This window comes from Cavia porcellus, unplaced genomic scaffold (assembly GCF_034190915.1).
Source record: "Cavia porcellus strain 051 isolate PalLab524CR breed Dunkin Hartley unplaced genomic scaffold, mCavPor4.1 scaffold_32, whole genome shotgun sequence".
Lineage (NCBI taxonomy): Eukaryota > Metazoa > Chordata > Mammalia > Rodentia > Caviidae > Cavia > Cavia porcellus.
In genome coordinates this window covers 24535757-24551865 of record NW_026947515.1, presented here as the reverse complement: position 1 = coordinate 24551865, position 16109 = coordinate 24535757, and the positions used below count along the sequence as shown (strand labels likewise).

At 55.3% G+C, this 16109-nt stretch overlaps 2 protein-coding genes across 5 annotated transcripts in view; one reads left to right on the top strand and one right to left on the bottom strand.

Moving 5' to 3' along the window:
* Positions 1–16109, bottom strand: part of Btbd17 (BTB domain containing 17) — a 54213-nt gene that overhangs the window by 9237 nt on the left and 28867 nt on the right. For 3 of the 4 annotated variants that reach the window (XM_063242240.1, XM_063242241.1, XM_063242243.1), the window contains one exon: positions 14719–14941. In XM_063242240.1, coding sequence (XP_063098310.1) covers positions 14719–14842 — 124 coding nt within the window. In that variant the 5' untranslated portion in view covers positions 14843–14941. Of the gene's footprint in view, positions 1–14718; positions 14942–15516; positions 15654–16109 lie in introns of all 4 variants that reach the window. The other variant, XM_063242242.1, reaches the window with a different exon arrangement.
* On the top strand, positions 1165–4009 carry Gpr142 (G protein-coupled receptor 142). The gene is made up of 3 exons (XM_023562878.2): positions 1165–1249; positions 1979–2128; positions 2780–4009. Exons 1-3 carry the CDS (start codon positions 1165–1167, stop codon positions 3652–3654), a joined length of 1110 nt encoding a protein of 369 aa, XP_023418646.1. The 3' UTR covers positions 3655–4009.

The following is a 16109-nucleotide window of genomic DNA, read 5'->3' as shown; positions in this document are numbered from 1 at the left end:
AGCACACCCTCCAAGGTCCTGTGCTAAAAGGATAGTGCCTGCCTTCCCTGGTCCCCTAGTGCTGCCCAGGGCCTTGGCTCAAGGCAGAGAGACCTCAGAGGCTTGCAGGATCTGGCCGTGGCCACTGAGGGACAGCAAGGCCCTGGCTGTAAGTGCCAAGATGGAAGTTGGGGTCAAGGTGGGTTGGCTCCATTCCCAAACGCGCATGCGTCCTAATTTAGGAGCCAGGGAACACCTCACATTCCCAGGGAGTGGGCCTCTGCCTGATGCCCAGGCTGCCCCCTGGGTGGTGCCTGTGTCCTGGTGCTGGTATTGGGCTGCTGTGGTCACACTGTCCCTCTGGGGAGGGCTCTGCTAGGAGCAGATTCCAGCCTCAGCACCCTGCGGCACCAGCTGGCGCTTATTTGCCAGGGACTGATATTCTTGAGGGATGCTCTATTTCACAGGGGCCAGGAAAACAACAGCTTGTGGGCCAGAGGTCCTGGTTTCCCAAGCCACCAGCAGCTTGGCCAGGCTTTTCCTGGGTGGGAGGGGACAGCGTTCCCACCTCTGCACCAGGGCTTTCTGCCATCATCCTGGTCAGCAGTCACTTGGAGGAGCCTCAGGCTTATCTCCACCTGTGGTGCTGCCCCTTTGAACCTGACCCCTCGGGCTCTCAAGGAATCTGGCCCCTGACCCAAAAGTGGCAGCCTTGCCACCCCCACCTGGCTCCACTTCCCATCTCTTGGGTGGGGTGTCCTCCTTTCCCGGCCAGCAAGGGCCTCTCAGAGTGTCCGTGCCCTAGGGGGCTCCCTGAATCCTCCTGCCCTTTCCAAAGTCTCACCCACCAGGGCATGGCTGCTCCTGCTGAACAGACCAGGCTGCAGGTGCCCTGGACCTGGACTTGGCTTTCCTGCCTCTTCGCTGCCCTCTGCGTGGGCACAGGCCCCTCAGACCCACCCCAGGCCCAGTCTTTCTCCATCAGAGCCCTGACTCAGCCCTCCTCCACCCGGCTTTGGTCTGATGGGACCCACTTGGTCTCATTCCCTGAGCCTTCGCCCCACCCTCTCCTTCCTCCTCCTCCCTTCCCCAACCCCCACTCTCTGCATTAACATGCTCAGTGCTGCTGGAAGAATCGTGGGGCAAACACCTGCTTGGAGAGCAGGGTGAGGGGGACAGCTGGAGATGTTGGGAGGAGGCTGTGGAGACCTCCGGGAAGAACCACTGGCGACCTGGGGCTCAGGACCCAGGAGCATGGGGCTCGAGACCGGTAAAGTATCTTGAAATGGTGGGGTGGGGGCCACAGGCGAGGGACCTAGAGGTTGGGAGCTGGGAGTGTGAGGTTGATAATGAATGGGCTGTGAGATGGGATCCTGAAGTTTATTTAGCTGGGGGCTGGGGACCCCATCTTCAGCAGGAAATCAGAAGCTAGAAATTAAAACCTAAAGAGAATTAAAATGTAGTTTGAGGAGGGCAGAGGCTGAAGCTGGTGGAGAGTCCTCACCCCGGACCAGCCACAGCCAGCTGTGTCTCCTCACCCCTGGGGACTCAGTTTCCCCACCCAAAAGAGAGTAGACCATTCCAGCTTCAGCGGTGCTGCCCAGGGAAGGGATGCTCTTAGGCTTAGGAAAGAGGAGAACCTAGTAACAGTCACTTCTGAGAGAGGAGGCAGTTGCCGCTGTGGGGGGCAGTGCAGCTGCTGGGAGCCACCCAGGGTCAGTCACTAGGCGCAGTTCTTAAAGGCACAGGAGATGAAGACCTCAGGCAGCAGCACAGTCCCCACCACCAAGGGCTGCTTCCCGTCAGTGGGGGAGGGGGCCACATAAGTTGGGGTGGGATGGAGTTTTCATGGGACAGAAATTGCCATATGGCCGGGTCTCTCCTAGGGGTCCGCAAGGAGCAGGGCTGAACACAAAGATCTCAGGGTCACGCTGAGGCTACCTCAAGCCCAGCTGGAGAGAGGATGCGTAAGCCAACCCTATCCTTCTGCCCTTCCTAGCTGGCCAGCCATCCGTGACCCTGCTGCCCACACCCAACTCGAGTGGCCTGGGTGAGGAATTTGAAGGGCCCTGGCCAGAGAGGTCACCGTGTGTGGCTGGTATCATCCCTGTCATCTACTACAGTGTCCTGCTGGGCCTGGGGCTGCCTGGTGAGTAGGGCGCTAGAGTCTGGGGTCTCAGGCTTGGCCAGAGCACCAATCTTCTGTGCTGGACCCTGGGGCCCAGGGTCATAGATTCCAGCTCTCCTCTTGGCATCCTGGGGCACTGGGCAGTAAAAAGCAGAGGGGAGTCAAAGTGAGGGGCCAGCCTGGGCATGATGGGCACATATGTATAAGCTTAGCACCCAGCGGGCAGAGGCAGGAGGATTGCTTCGAGTTTGAGGCCAGCCTGGACTGCATAACAATACCCTGTGGCAAAAGAACAATAAAAAAGGACAGGGTTTCTGGCTCTGCCTTCTCTGGCTCTCCCCAAGCCTGGTAGATAAACCAGTGCCTGTGTTCAGGGAAGCTTCTCCCCAGGGACACTGAGCACCTGATGATGAGCTGGGGGGACAGGTGGACCACAGCTGGGGGTCTGGATGGACAGGGTGACACTGACGTGCTTAGGGTTTGCGAAGTGAGTTGTTTTAGTGGTTTGGTTTGCCAAACCCCAGCCAGCTAGAAGAGTTTAAGAAGGATCTGGACAGAGGGGAAGAGAAGCCAGTACTGGCAGCTGGGGAGGACAATGAGACAGTAGGAGGCTGACTCTGAGGCTCCCTGCTGATACTTCTCATCTCTCTCCGTGACCTTGGTCACCATCAGTCAACCTCCTGACCACAGTGGCCTTGGCCCGGCTTGCCACCAGGACCAGGAAGCCTTCTTACTACTACCTCCTGGCGCTCACGGCCTCGGATATCGTCACCCAGGTGGTCATCGTGTTTGTGGGCTTCCTCCTGCAGGGCGCCGTGCTGGCCCGCAGGGTCCCCCAGGCTGTGGTGCGCACGGCCAACATCCTGGAGTTCGCTGCCAACCACGCCTCCGTATGGATCGCTGTCCTGCTCACAGCTGACCGATACAAAGCCCTGTGCCACCCCCTGCACCACCGGGTCACATCGTCCCCTGGCCAGACCCGCCAGGCCATTGGCGCTGTCCTCAGTGCGGCTCTGCTGACCGGCATTCCTTTCTACTGGTGGCTGGATGTGTGGAGGGATGCAGACCTGCCTAGCGTGCTGGACGAGGTCCTCAAGTGGGCTCACTGCCTCCTCGTCTACTTCATCCCCTGTGGCATCTTCCTGGTCACCAACTCAGTCATCATCTTCCGACTGCGAAGGAGAGGCTGGAGCGGGCTGCGGCCTAGGGTGGGCAAGAGCACGGCCATCCTGCTGGGTGTCACCTCGCTCTTCACCCTCCTTTGGGCCCCTCGGACCTTCGTCATGCTCTACCACCTGTATGTGGCCCCAGTCCACCGGGACTGGAGGGTGCATCTGGCCTTGGATGTGGCCAACATGGTGGCCATGCTCAACACAGTGGTCAACTTTGGCCTCTACTGCTTCTTCAGCAAGACCTTCCGGGCCACTGTCCACCAGGTGATCCACAGTGTGCCCCTGCCCTGCACCCCAAGGTCACGGCTGAAAGGGGCAGTGGTGGACCCTGTGCTACTGAAGCCCTTAGGACTCTCCAGAAGGGCAGAACTATAGAGGAGGGGCCGAGCCAGGGTGTTTGGGGGGCTCAGGGACACATGTCCTGGGACCCTCAGGATTGTGCCCAACGAATCAGTGACCTCCTTCAGTGTCATCTAGGGCTCCTTCGGGGCTGGCTCTCAGGTGGAGAGAACAATTCGGCCAGCCCTTAGGTGAGCTTCACTTCCCACTTCCTGGGGAAGGGGCGGGGCCCTGCGGGCACAGGCTGGGGTAACAACCGCGGTGGGCGTCCTTCTGTGAGGGGTGTTGGGCTGGCACAGGCTCAGTGCTGCTTTTGGTTGAATTAATGAAAGAACAAATGAATGAAGTGATGGACAGACATGAACCATCTTCAGCCCAGCCCCTTTCTTGGTGTCTGCTTCTCATTCCCTGAATTGTCAGCACCTCTAGCTTCCAGGGTCAGTGCTGGGGTTTGAAAAGGAAGCTGTCTGTGAGTGTCTAGCAATGGGAGTGCTAGGCAGACTGAGTCCCAGAGAGTGTCAGAGGGAGTGGCCTTTGGACAGACTGAACGCCCCAGCCTGCCTCAGCAGTCCCGGGGAGACATCATTCCCTAGGTCTCAAACATCCTGGTCTGATTTTACAGCCCAAGAACCAGTGCAGGTCTGGGGACCAGAAGAGGCTCCAGGGCAGCAGTTGTTGCCACTGAGGAGAAAGGAAGTAGCCTCTCAGCTCAGGACCTGAGGGACGACTTAGCTAAGGGTGCCCCCAGCCGCCAAGCCTCTGGGGAGTCCTCTAAGCCTACCCTGGAAGAAGAAGTTCTTTCCCTTCCAGCTAGGCGTAAATGGGTGGCTGGCGTGGGGTGGAGGTCTCTGCTTGGCCCCTCCCCAGCCTCTCCAGGGCCCTCGCCTCTCAGCTGCAGCCCTGGGGAGGCAGCTGCCAGGGCCCAGCAGATGGAACTCCCACCTGCTCCAGCCTTCGGTAAACACATTAGCCGCAGGAGCAGGGTCCTTTCTGCTTCCCGGTCAGGCTGAGCTGACCTTTTCTCTGAATAGGAGGCCCAGGCCCGCCCCACCCACCCACCCACCCAGTGGTGTGACAGACAAAGAAACTGGTGGGTGCACGCACACACTTGGTGCACAATGAATGCCCTGGCTTTCCCCTTACCTCTCTACCTCTCCCCAGAGTGGGGATGGAAGCTCTGAAAACCAAACCTTTGTCCCCACCTGTACCACAAACACATGGAGGGCGACAGCTGAGCTGAGCTGATGTCATCCCGTGTGTGACTGTGCAGAAGAGCTGCTCTAGGCTGCCTGGGGGTGGTACCCTGCAGCCCCCACCCAGCTAGAATGGGGACCTGAAGCCCAGCTTAAGCCGAGGGGCACTTTTCTCTGTTCTGGACTACTCTACCCTCTGAGGCATCAGGCACCGTGCAGAATGGATTGGGACAAAACAAAGATAAAACCAGGTTGGGACTTTAAGCCAGCACTTCTGCTATGAGGTCTTGGCTGCCCCCTGTGGAAGCAGAGCATGGGGCGGGGGGTGCGTGTCCCCCACTGTCCTCTCTCACAGTTCCCATTGCATGGTGACTGGAGCAAAGGACGCTCCTGGGCTCCAGTCTTTGCTGAAGGAGGAAGGGATACAAGTGCTGTCCTCGGGAAGCTGGAGCCTGTGGGCTGGTCAGGGGCCAAGTCCACCCTGCACAAGGAGGCCCAGGGAAGAAAGCAAAGTGCCTCTGATGCAGACCAGAGGGACTGTGGGGGAGGGACCTCCCACTGTGTGACAAATCTACAGGGATTCTGCAGGAGAGTTAAGAGTTGGGAAGGGCGACTTCACGGCCAGGAACTGCACTTGGGGCCAGACCAGGGGGTCAGACCAGTGACAGGATGCCTGCTGTAGCTGGCTGGTGGGCCACCCCTGGGAGACCAAAGCAGAAAGATCTGCTCCCTTGTCCCTGAGCACCGTGAAACCAGAAACTCAACAACTCTGGATGGGTGGGTGGAGGGGTGTGGCACTCTTGAAGTAGAATTTTTATGCAGGTGGGGACTCAAACCACCGAAACTCCCGTGTTGGCGCTAATGTGACCTCACTTGTACACGTGGACCTGGTGACATCAGTGTTTCCAGACAGCTGTATACTGACTATTGTAACCATTTCACAGGCTGAGGAAACTGAGGCACAGGGAGGTGAAATGGTGTGCACATCCCCCCAGAGCTGGTCAAGAGCAAGGCAAGACGCCAACCAGATGTGCGGGGCCCTGGTCCACCCTCCTGGTCTCACATGCTCGTGAGCCTACAGCTCTCCATCCCTGGGCTCATCTGATTTGAGGAACCAAAAGCATGTCTCCTCATATGACAAATTAGCTGCTCTGTGTGGTGGCAGGAGCCTGTTCTCCCAGGCACTTGGGGAGCTGAGATGTGGCCCAGGAGTTCAAGACCAGTCTGAGCAACACAGCAAGACCCTATCTCAACGTAAATAAATGAAATGCATTAGGTAGCTTTTCCTTTTTAACGTTTTTGTAATCTTTTATAAATGCAGACGTTATCACTTTGGTAAGCAAGTCATTTAAATGTGTTTTAATCAGCTGTTGTTGCTCCCTAATGCATTTTTCTTGTTAAACCTTTAATGGGCTTCTAGAGGACAGGAAGGACCAGAGGTTTCAGTTTATCCTTCTCTCCTTCCCCCTGGACCCCCCTCCCACACACACATCTGCTGAAATATCTGACCTCATGTAAATCTGTCTTGAAGTCCTAAGGTCCTCGCTTACAGTTCCCAGTGCACAGTGACTGATTTGCCGGTCCCTCTTACTCTGTCATTAGCCCTTCGTTCACATTGGGACAGCTACTTGTCACAGGTCTCTCGTTCTTTACAAGCCTATGCATCACTTTGTTGGTTTGGCAAACTGTTTTCTAGACTCCCTGTACATGCATTTTCTATGGCAGCTGTCGCCTTAAACTATAGATATGTATTTCTTCATGGCTGTGGAAGCCCAAGTCCCAGAATACGGTGTCAGCAGGTCAGGTCTCTGCTGAGGCCTGTCCCTTTGGCTTGCAGATGGCCAGATGCTTGCTGTGTGCTCCCCATTGTCTCTCGGACACCAGGCAGACAATGGGTGCCATCTGGATAGCTTCATTTTAACCTAAAGGACTATGACCAGATACAATAACATTTATCTTCTTTTTTTTCTTTTTTGCAGTACCGGGGATTGAACTCACAACCTCACACTTGCCAGGCAGGCGCTTATGCCATTGAGCTAAATCCCTGGCCTGATATAATAACATTTTGAGGTACTAGCATTTAAAGCTTCAACACGCAAATTTGGAGGACACAGTCCAGCCCATAGCACTATGGTGAAATTGTTAGTTTGACTGCAAATCCAGTCTTCGGTGAAAGTCACTTTTGGTAGCTTAGAATGGAATAGCCCCCGCCAGTCTCTTCTCCCTGCTCGGCTTGATGAGGTTCACAGGCAGTCTTTTCAATTCCACAGTGAGAGTGTCTTTCAGCCCCTCTCTCTCCCTCTCTCTCTCTTTCTCATTTTTTTCTGCAGTACTGAGGATTGAACCCAGGGCTTCTTCGTGAAGTTATGTCCCCAGCCCTTTTATTTTTTATTTCAGACAGGGTCTCACTAAGCTAAGATGCCCAATCTGGGCTCAAATGTGATCTTCCTGCCTCTACCACTCAGAGTGTTAGGCATGCACCATCATGCATCTCTCTCTCTTTTGTTTTGGTACCAGAAATTGAACTCAGGACCTTGTGCTTGCCAGGCAGGTGCTGCACCACTGAGCTAATCCCTGCCCCTCTCTCTGTCTTTCTTAAGAGATAGGGTCTCACTGTGTTACCCAGGATGGCCTCCAACTCCTGGGCTTAGTGATCCTCCTGCCTCAGCCTCCTGAGTAAGTGAGACTGCAGCCTCTGTTTTCTCAACCAAAGCCTGAGCTCCCAGGCCCCCTTCCCCCGTGCCTTTCTTGTTTATTCTCGGGCTGGTGCTCTTACTCCATCTCCCAGAGTTCCTCAGCTCCCTTTGTTGGTTGCACCCCCAGCCGCATTTCTCGGCTGAGTTGGCTGATTAGGGGCACACGGCTCCCCTGCATCACCGATGCACCTATGCTCATCAGTGCTTCCTCCTCTTCTCTAGGTCCAGCAGCATCCACCACTGCTCCCCACAAGGTGTGGCCTCTGCCCTTGTGCCTTCAGTTTACTTGAGCTTCCTCTTCAGGAGGATTCCACTCTCTCTTTTGCCTCTTTTGTTTTGGTCTTAGTATGTTTTCTGCTGTTATAACAAAACACCTGAGGCCAGGTGACTTTTCGAAGAGAAAGGTCTGCTCTCTGTGTGTGGTGCACTTGCCTGAGGTCTCAGCTACTTGGGAAGCTGATGGAGGAAGATCACAAATTCAAACCCAGCCTGGGCAACTTAGCCAGACCCTGTCTCAAAATGAAATAGCAATGACGGGCTGGGGGATAGCTCAGGTGGGGTACTACGAGGTCAGTCACACAATACCATTAACATACGACTTTGGGGATTAAGTTTTCTACACATGAACTTTTGGGAGTCCCATTCCAAACAGAATGGCCCAAAAAGGGGAGAGTAGGCTTATCAGGTAAATGGGACTCACAGCAGCCTACATCCGGCACCAAGGTGTGTCACAGGAGCGACCCCAGTTATGAGGAGAGGCCAGGGTCCCTTCCTCCTAGAAAGCATGTCCAGACAGTGGCAGGATGGGGAGGGGAAGTGGGACTGACACAGGCATCAGGCTTCCGGAGAGATGGCAAGGGATCTGTTCACTGCCCTGGCCAAGGAGAGGGGGCCCTGATGCCAGGACTGTAGCTTCTGAATCAACCATGGAGCCCTCGGAATACCAGGCCCCATGCGTGCTGGCAGGGACCCTGGGAACGCCCCTCCTGCTTCCGAGGGCCTGGCAGGTCTGGTGGCGCTGGCCCTGTGGGTGGACAGCAGAGGGCGCTGCAGGGTGGCCGAGTGGATGACCAGGGCCGCAGTGGGAGAGGAAGCCTCTAACCACGCTTGCAGGAGCCCAGTGATGGCCAAGAAGCCGCTCCTGCTCCGGCCCACGCCCAGCGGGGGCTCACGGGGAGGGAAATCTTGGCTGCCCCCATCACCACGTCCCCACCCTGAGCCACGTTCACCACATGGGCTTGGCCAGCCACAGGGTGGGGGCCGCAGGTCCCTGTGGCTTGCCCACACCGCTCTGGTAGTTTCCTGCATCCGAGGTGTGAAGGCCCTTTCATCACTCTCTCCGCTGCCACCCGCAGGCTTCAGCCTCCTCCTGGCCTGCAGCCTGCTGCTCTTGCCCCCCACCTCCAAACCGTTCGGTCAGTGACTCTGGGCCTCTGCTTGTCCTACCCCAGGCCATTTCTACCCAGAAGGCGCTCACAGCCTGGTGGCTTAGGCCCTGGCAGCTGCCGGGCATCCTGCCCTCTGAGGAAGTCTGAGCCTTGGCAGTGGCCCCGCAGGATGGGCGGAAAGGCGCCAGGAAGGTGAGGAGGTGCTGCCACAAAGCAGGAGAGTCCTTCACCCTCGCCGCCTCCTTCCCTGCCCCAGCCCTACCTGCCCTGGATCCCCTATCACTGCAGCCTCTGAGAGGCCTTGGGTGGCCAAGTGCAGGCCTGGGGCAGGGGTGCGTGCAGGGAAGGAGGGTAACCTAGAGACCTGCTGCGGGGCCCTTGTCCCCTCCTGAAGCCTTTGACTTCTATCCAAAGAGCCTGGAGGAGCTCCCACTGGGGAGGGCGGACCACTGCAGCCCGGCCTCCTACCCTCTTTGGAGGGGAGCTCCGTTCTTCCTGGGGAAAGCAGGTTAGGGCTGGCTCTGCTCACCGCTGCCCTGAGCTTTGAGCCCTGACTCAGTTTCTTCCCTGACTGGACTGGGTGTGGGTGGGTAAGGGGAACTGGGCAATTTGGCTTCTTCCACAGGCCCTGAATCCTGAGATCCTCTCCTCCTGAGACCCCAGCCTGTGATAGAGCCTGGGTCCCTGCATGCCTGGGTCCTTGAATGGGGCCTCGGAGCCCTTTGGTGTCCCCACCCCTAGCTGCAGGGATGGACGGGTTCATCATGGCTGTGCTGGCTGCTTCCCGGACTCCTCCTTGGTGTATATTTAGCGGGCAGGGCGGGCAGAGGAGGATGCCAGGACGCCCTGGTTTACCACAGTCTGGGTGGGGGCAGGGAATGGTGGGTACAGCTGTGCAGACAGGAAAGGGGCAGGGGTCTGGAGCTGGCTAGTTGCAGGCGCTGGTCTCAGAGAGCCTTTCAGGGTCCTGTGGGGCATGGGGTGCCCTCTGTCCGTAGGAGGACTGAGTGACTGGCCCTCCCCGGGACGTGGAAGGGAGATGGGTAAAGAGCTCCGAGGTGCTGGGGGCTGGGCAGGGCCTGATGCAAGAGCTCCTTGCCACACCGAGCAGCTGGCACCTGGGTGCCAGCATGCAGGGTCCCTGGGCATCCTCACAGGTGAGATGAGATCTGCCAAGGGAGAGTCCTTGCTCTTTCAGGTGCCCACACTTGAGATAATGGCTTGCTTTTTTCAGCAGTGCCCATGCCCTTTCCCAGGATCCAGGGACAGTTCTGCAGGCCTTAGCCTCTAACTCAGGACGCTCCCCAGGGGGTAAAGGGTTGGGCCTTGTTGGCTGACCTCCCCAGGTGCATGGAGCAGAGCAGCCATACATATCCCAGCCTCCTGCTTGTCCCTTGCCTGCCACCCTGGCTGAGCCTTTGGCATCCTGCAGCTCCAGCTGGGACTCTTCCAGCTGACAGGAGACCTGGTTTCCCAGGGGTGCACCAGGCCCTTCTAGAAACCATTTGGGGATCGCCTTGCCCACACATGCCGGTCAATCCTGACTTACGTCTGTTCTTACTCCTGTGACCAGAGGGCATCACTTTTCTAGAACCTTCTGTGCCAACCCTTGGGGAAGCCACAAACTCGGACCCCTCCCCCCAGAGTATCCTCTCCTAGTGGCTCCAAACCACGAGGGCACTTGTGACCTGATACTATTTCTGGGGAAGAAACCTAAAGTGAAGTAAATGTCAGCTGCTCTGGGTTTTGGTGCAGAGTATGCAAACGGGACAGGTTCCAGGCCTTCTGTGACACCAGTGTCCATGTGACCTTGAGAAGATCATTGCTTTTCTTTCTCTTTCTGTCACTCTGCTTCTCTCTTCTTTCTGTTTTGGTACCAAGGATTGAATCCAGGGCTTCTGCATTAAGCTACATCTCCAGACCCTTTTCTTTTCAAGACAGGGTTTCACTAAGTGCTAATACTCAGACTGGGCTCTAATTTGTGATTTTCCTGTCTCAGCCTCCCAGAGTGCTGAGATCGTAGGTATGTACCACTGCTCATGGCTCTGTGAGGTCTTATGTGTTTATATAATTTCTTTATATAGCAACAATACCATATAAAGCACCCCCCCCCCATCTCACCTATGTTGCCTAAGCTGGCCTTAAACTTTTGAGCACAAGCAATCTTCCTGTCTCAGCCTCCTGTAGTCTGGGACGGCAGACAAGACAGTCATTTCCAGTCTGAGGATCTCTGCTGTCTTGTCTGTAAAATGCAGAGGTTGGCCTAGTTTGGAGCCATGGTCACTTCTATTACTGAACTCTTTTCTTGATGAGGCACCAAGATCCCTGGACAGGAGTTGTCTCATGGGACATCACATCAGCACCTCTGAGCCTGGCACTGGCCTGTGGTTTCCATAGGTTCCATCTCACAGAATTCTCACCGCAAGCCCGGGAGGCAAGAATTATGGCTGCACCCCTTTTACAGATGGAATCCTGAGGGTCGCGCTTAAACAGCTTTCCCCAAAGAACACAGCCAGTGAATGGGTGGTGGGATTCATATCCAGGTCTGTGTGTCTCTGGGTCCTGCATAACTAACAGTTATGTGGTCGGCATACGATGCAGCTGAGGCAAGATCCCCATCCAAGCCCAGATAGGTAATTCAGTGATTCTCTGCCTCTAAATAAAAAATAAAAAGGGCTGGAGATATATAACGCAGTGTGAAGGCCCTGGGTTCAATCCCCAGTGCAATAACAATTTTTTTTAATGAGAAGCCTTTTGGTGTGGCAGGAGCCCAGAGCCTAGTGGGTGGGGACAGCAGCAAGGTGGGCTGGCGCCAGCACTGACCACCCAGGCTGGGCTTCTTGAGGTTTCAGGGCTGCGCTCTAGAAGACCCTGCCTCTGGGGGCTTCACTGATGAGCCAGGGAACTTGAGACCACTTAGGAGGCCGGGGGACGGGGCGTGATGGAGTGGTGAGGATGGAGGGCAGTGGATGCCTCTCAGAGTACCCTGCGTTTGGAGGAGGCTTGCAAACACAACACGCACACACCCTCATGGCCCCTGGGGCGCTTCCGGGGAGAAGGAATGTGGTGAAAGAGGTCTGGAGGGAGGAGAGGGTGCTGTGTGCCCCTTGCTAGGATGTAATTCCCAGCTCAGATCTCAGCCAAGCGCCCAGCACGGGTAGATTAGGGGCTTCGGTTCCCCTCCTCTGCTGATCACCTGCGCCAGGAGGGTTGGTCCTGGGCCCAGGGATTTCCCAGGTCCCTCCAGGCTCTGAACATGTACGCAGAGAGGGTTTGCAAGGCAGAGACAGTTGGGCAAAGAGAGGCAACACCCAGGCCTCACCTTCTCATTCTCCTCTTGCTCTGCTTCCAGTGCCATGGGGCACCACGCCTGCTCTTACAAGGTTCCCATAGCTACACGTGAAGACGAGGCCTCAAACCACCAACCGGGTCAGGCTCAGCCCAGTGGCCCGGAGCCAATCCAGGCGGTGATGTTGGAGGACTGAACCACGTCTCTGAGCCTCTTCTCCGGAACTGACCTGAGATCAGTTCTCACCTGTCTCCAGTTTATCCCCATTTCCAAGTGAAAGCCATGTATGTTCCTCTGGTTCGTGAAACAGGACGCCCCTCTTCCAGCTCCTTAATCTCTAGGGTTCTTGCTGTTTAGTTTCCCAGTGTTGGGGATTGAACCCAGAACTTGCACACAGTAGACAAGCGTCTACCACTGAGCTCCACCCCCAGCCAGGGTTTCAGGGCTCTTAACCAGCTTTGCCAATGTGGGAATACAGGAAGCCCACTCAGCAGAAATGGGCCAAGGCTGTGTATTCACGACTTGCCATAGCAAGAGTGTTATTCACTGTCCCTCACATTCAGAATGACAGCCACAGCAAGACAAGGAGCAGAGGAACTTGGAAGTGGAAAGGAGATAGGTTCAGGTGTGCCCAGCAAGGGGCCGCTGGCTGGGGAGCTGGAAGAGGGGTGTCCTGTTTCATGCACCAGAGGAACTTATATGGCTTTCACTTGGAAATGGGGATAAACTGGAGACAGGCGAGAATGAGGCAAACTGTCCATCATACATCAAGGCCTGGCCATGCTGCCCTGTGCACTGAGCTGGATGATGGTTTGGCTTCTTGGGCAGCTGTTAAAGCTCATGGTCTGACTTTCTGTAAGTCTGACTTGGCAGGCCAGCTAGCTGGACCAGTTTCTAGTTCCTGGAGTAACAAGCTGTCTGCCTGAGCTGGTGACAGGAGGTAAAGAGTTGGTTTTCAGTGTTGAGTGCTATAGACAAAGGCCGGAATTCTATTTTGTAGGGAGGTACGAGGATCAAAACGAGGGCGGTTCTACCACTGAGCTGCACTCCCAGCTCTTTTTATTTTGAGACATGGTCTTTCTAGGTTTCCTAGAAACCCAGAGGTTTCTCAAACTTGAGATCCTCCTGCCTCAGTCTCTCAAGTATCTGGGATCACAGGTGCACATCGCTGTACCTAGCCAGTGTTCTTTTTCTGTCTGGTCTAACCAAGCCCATCTGTACAGTCAGGTTCATCTACAGCCTCTGAAAGTCATCCCAAGTTTTCAGACAAGCAAATTAGGAAGCAGAAAGGTTAGCTGACTAGGTCACAGAACTGGTATGTTTCAGAACCTGGCCAGAAACACTGATTCTGGGAACATCGCTTAACTTCTCCCCCAGGCCCCGAACTTGCAGAGGTGAGAGGCATGTCTGGTTCATATTTGCCCCCTTGCCTCCACTCCTGCCCCCCTACTTTCAGCATGGCCCCAAGTATTTATTAAATGAACAGGGAACCAGTAGGAATAGGAGAGTGCAGACCCAGGCTGACAAAATACTTTGATTAGAAGCACCATGCTTGCCAGGTGTGGTGGCATATACCTGTAACCCCAGCATGTGGGAGGCTGAGATGGAGGATTGCCAAGAGTTCAAGGCTAGCCTGGACTATACAGTGAGTTCAAGGCCAGCTTGAACTACATAGTAAGACCCTGTCTCAAAAAAAAAAAAAAAAAAAAGAAAGAAAGAAAGAAAGAAAGAAAAGAAAAGAACCATCATGTCCCAGCCACCTGTTCTCTGGCTTCTTGTAAGAATCTCAGGCTCTCACTGGGAGGCTGTACTGTGCTGTTTTTGTGTATTGGAGATTGAGATTGGGTCTCACCAAGCAGGAAGGCCCGATCTGTGGAGGAGGACTCTTCCTCCCAGGAAGAGGAATTATAGCAGACAGAAATCTAAGATGGCCCGAAGGTTCCACCCCTGTCCCGGTTTGGCTCCCAGGACTCTCCTGCATTTGTGCAATAGACCTGCACCTCAGAGAACCAATGGTGGCGAGTGGTAGGTGTGAGGGGGAGGGTGCTAGATGAGCTGGCTGCCAGTCCTGCTGTGTCCCGTATTAGCCTAGTAGCCCTAGATCACCGTCCATCCCCAAGCCCTACTTTCTACATCTGTGAAGCAAGACACACTGGCCCAGGTAATCTAAGCCTATCTATTGTGATACAGATTCTTTGATGCCCAAGAGAGACCAGAATTAAGGCTAACTCTCCTAGGTAGCACTGGTCAGGTGCAGGTAGGTGGCGTCTTGGTTCTGTAGAAAAAAGCAGCAAAAGAAAACACTTGTGAATGTGGCCTTGTCACAGTGGGCTTCGGGGTTCGCATTGCGTCAGGCCCTCACCCTTCAGTTGCCCTGAGTATGAGCCAGGGATGAAGGGCCATCCCTAGAAAGAAAGAAGCTATCTGATGAACAGCAGGTGTGACTGTTGATTTTTTCCAAGGGCTTGGTTCAATTTCCTGCTGTCTAAACACCTCCCTGGAGCAGGGGTGTGGTGCCAACCTTCCCGTTATACCTGGTGCTGTGCAGCAGAGGAGGGACCCCAGGGAGGAGAGGTGACAGGGCCTCCCTGCCCAGTCATAGCCCTTCCGATGACCGTCGTGCAGCTGCAGGAGATGGAGTGGGCAGGGGTCCTGCATACAGCTTGGGCCATCTCCGCTCTGTGCCCTTCCATCACCAGCTCCTCTCTTCCTTCTTGTCTCCAGAAAAATGTTCAGCAAGGACCTGGTCCTGGAAAGCTGAAGGAAGAAAATGTCATATGGTTGGGCAGGAGGAGGAAGAGGAGGAAGTCAGAGACAAAGTAGGGTCTGAGGATGATAAGAAAGAGTTGTAGGGGAACCAGGGGGCGGACGCCTGTCTAGAAGCCAAAAGGGTTTAGAAGGAGCAGAATGAGAAAATGCGAAATCAGCAGACTTTTGCTCTCTTTGGGCAGCTGCTTGGCATCAAGTGGGACCAGACAAAGGACTCACGGTTTCCACTGTCACTCTCCAGGATTCCAGCTTTCAGTCCCTCCATATCTGAGCCCTATTATTTTTTCTGAAGCACTTCTGCCTCTGTCACTACGTAGGGCCCCCCAGGGCAGCCCTTCAGCCTCGTGCCTTCCCAAACCTCCTCCCAATCCTGTTTGTGACCATCAGATTCGCAGCACCTCACACCAGGCTGACAAACAGACCTTTCGATCCGTGCCCCCAGGACATATGTATGGATGCAGATGACAACAAACCATCTGGCATATGGGATACTCCCCCCCCACACACACACACATACACACATGCAGGCAGGAGTAGACACGCCCAGGCATAGAGATCTTAACCCTAAATCCTGTCCAGCTGGCTCCCCAGTCAAGTGTTGGGGTCCCATAGAAGTTTGAAGGCGGTCTGGTCCCTTTGGCCTCCAGCTCTGCTGCCTGTCAAGAACACTGCCACACCTTCTGCTGCCTGCCACAGCATCCTGAGGAAAGGAAAGGCAAAGATCAGACAGATGACTTCCAACAGGAGTGCTGTATTAAGATTCTTGAATGCCAAGAGGGCCCCTCTTCCAGCCTCCAGGGCTCACCAACAAAGAGGGAGTCTGTAGGGAGGGGGGACATCCCCTCAGCTGGGGTAGGAGCTGCACAAAGGGTCACTTTGCACTGCTGTGCTCCAGGGGAGAGGCCCTGCAGCTAAAGAAGCATTTTTATCATTTTTGTGTAACTGCAGAGGAGACAGCTCCAGGTGGGGGACAGCAGGCACTGGGAGGAGCTAGGTGCATCTCAGGAGAACCTGGGAGACACAGTAAAGGCAGACCCTTGAGGACTGTGGGAGTCAGCGGACAGGCAACAGTCCAGGTTGAGGGTGGCTGGAGGCCCATGAACGGAGTCTTCCTGCTCACCTCTTACCTGATGTCCCTAATGTCAGGCCATCTGTG

Coding starts and splice junctions, on each gene's coding strand:
- Gpr142 (XM_023562878.2), top strand. CDS start 1,165: ATGTTGGGAGGAGGCTGTGGAGACCTCCGGGAAGAACCACTGGCGACC. Junction 1,250..1,978: donor GAGCATGGGGCTCGAGACCG/GTAAAGTATCTT, acceptor TGCCCTTCCTAG/CTGGCCAGCCATCCGTGACC. Junction 2,129..2,779: donor GCTGGGCCTGGGGCTGCCTG/GTGAGTAGGGCG, acceptor GGTCACCATCAG/TCAACCTCCTGACCACAGTG.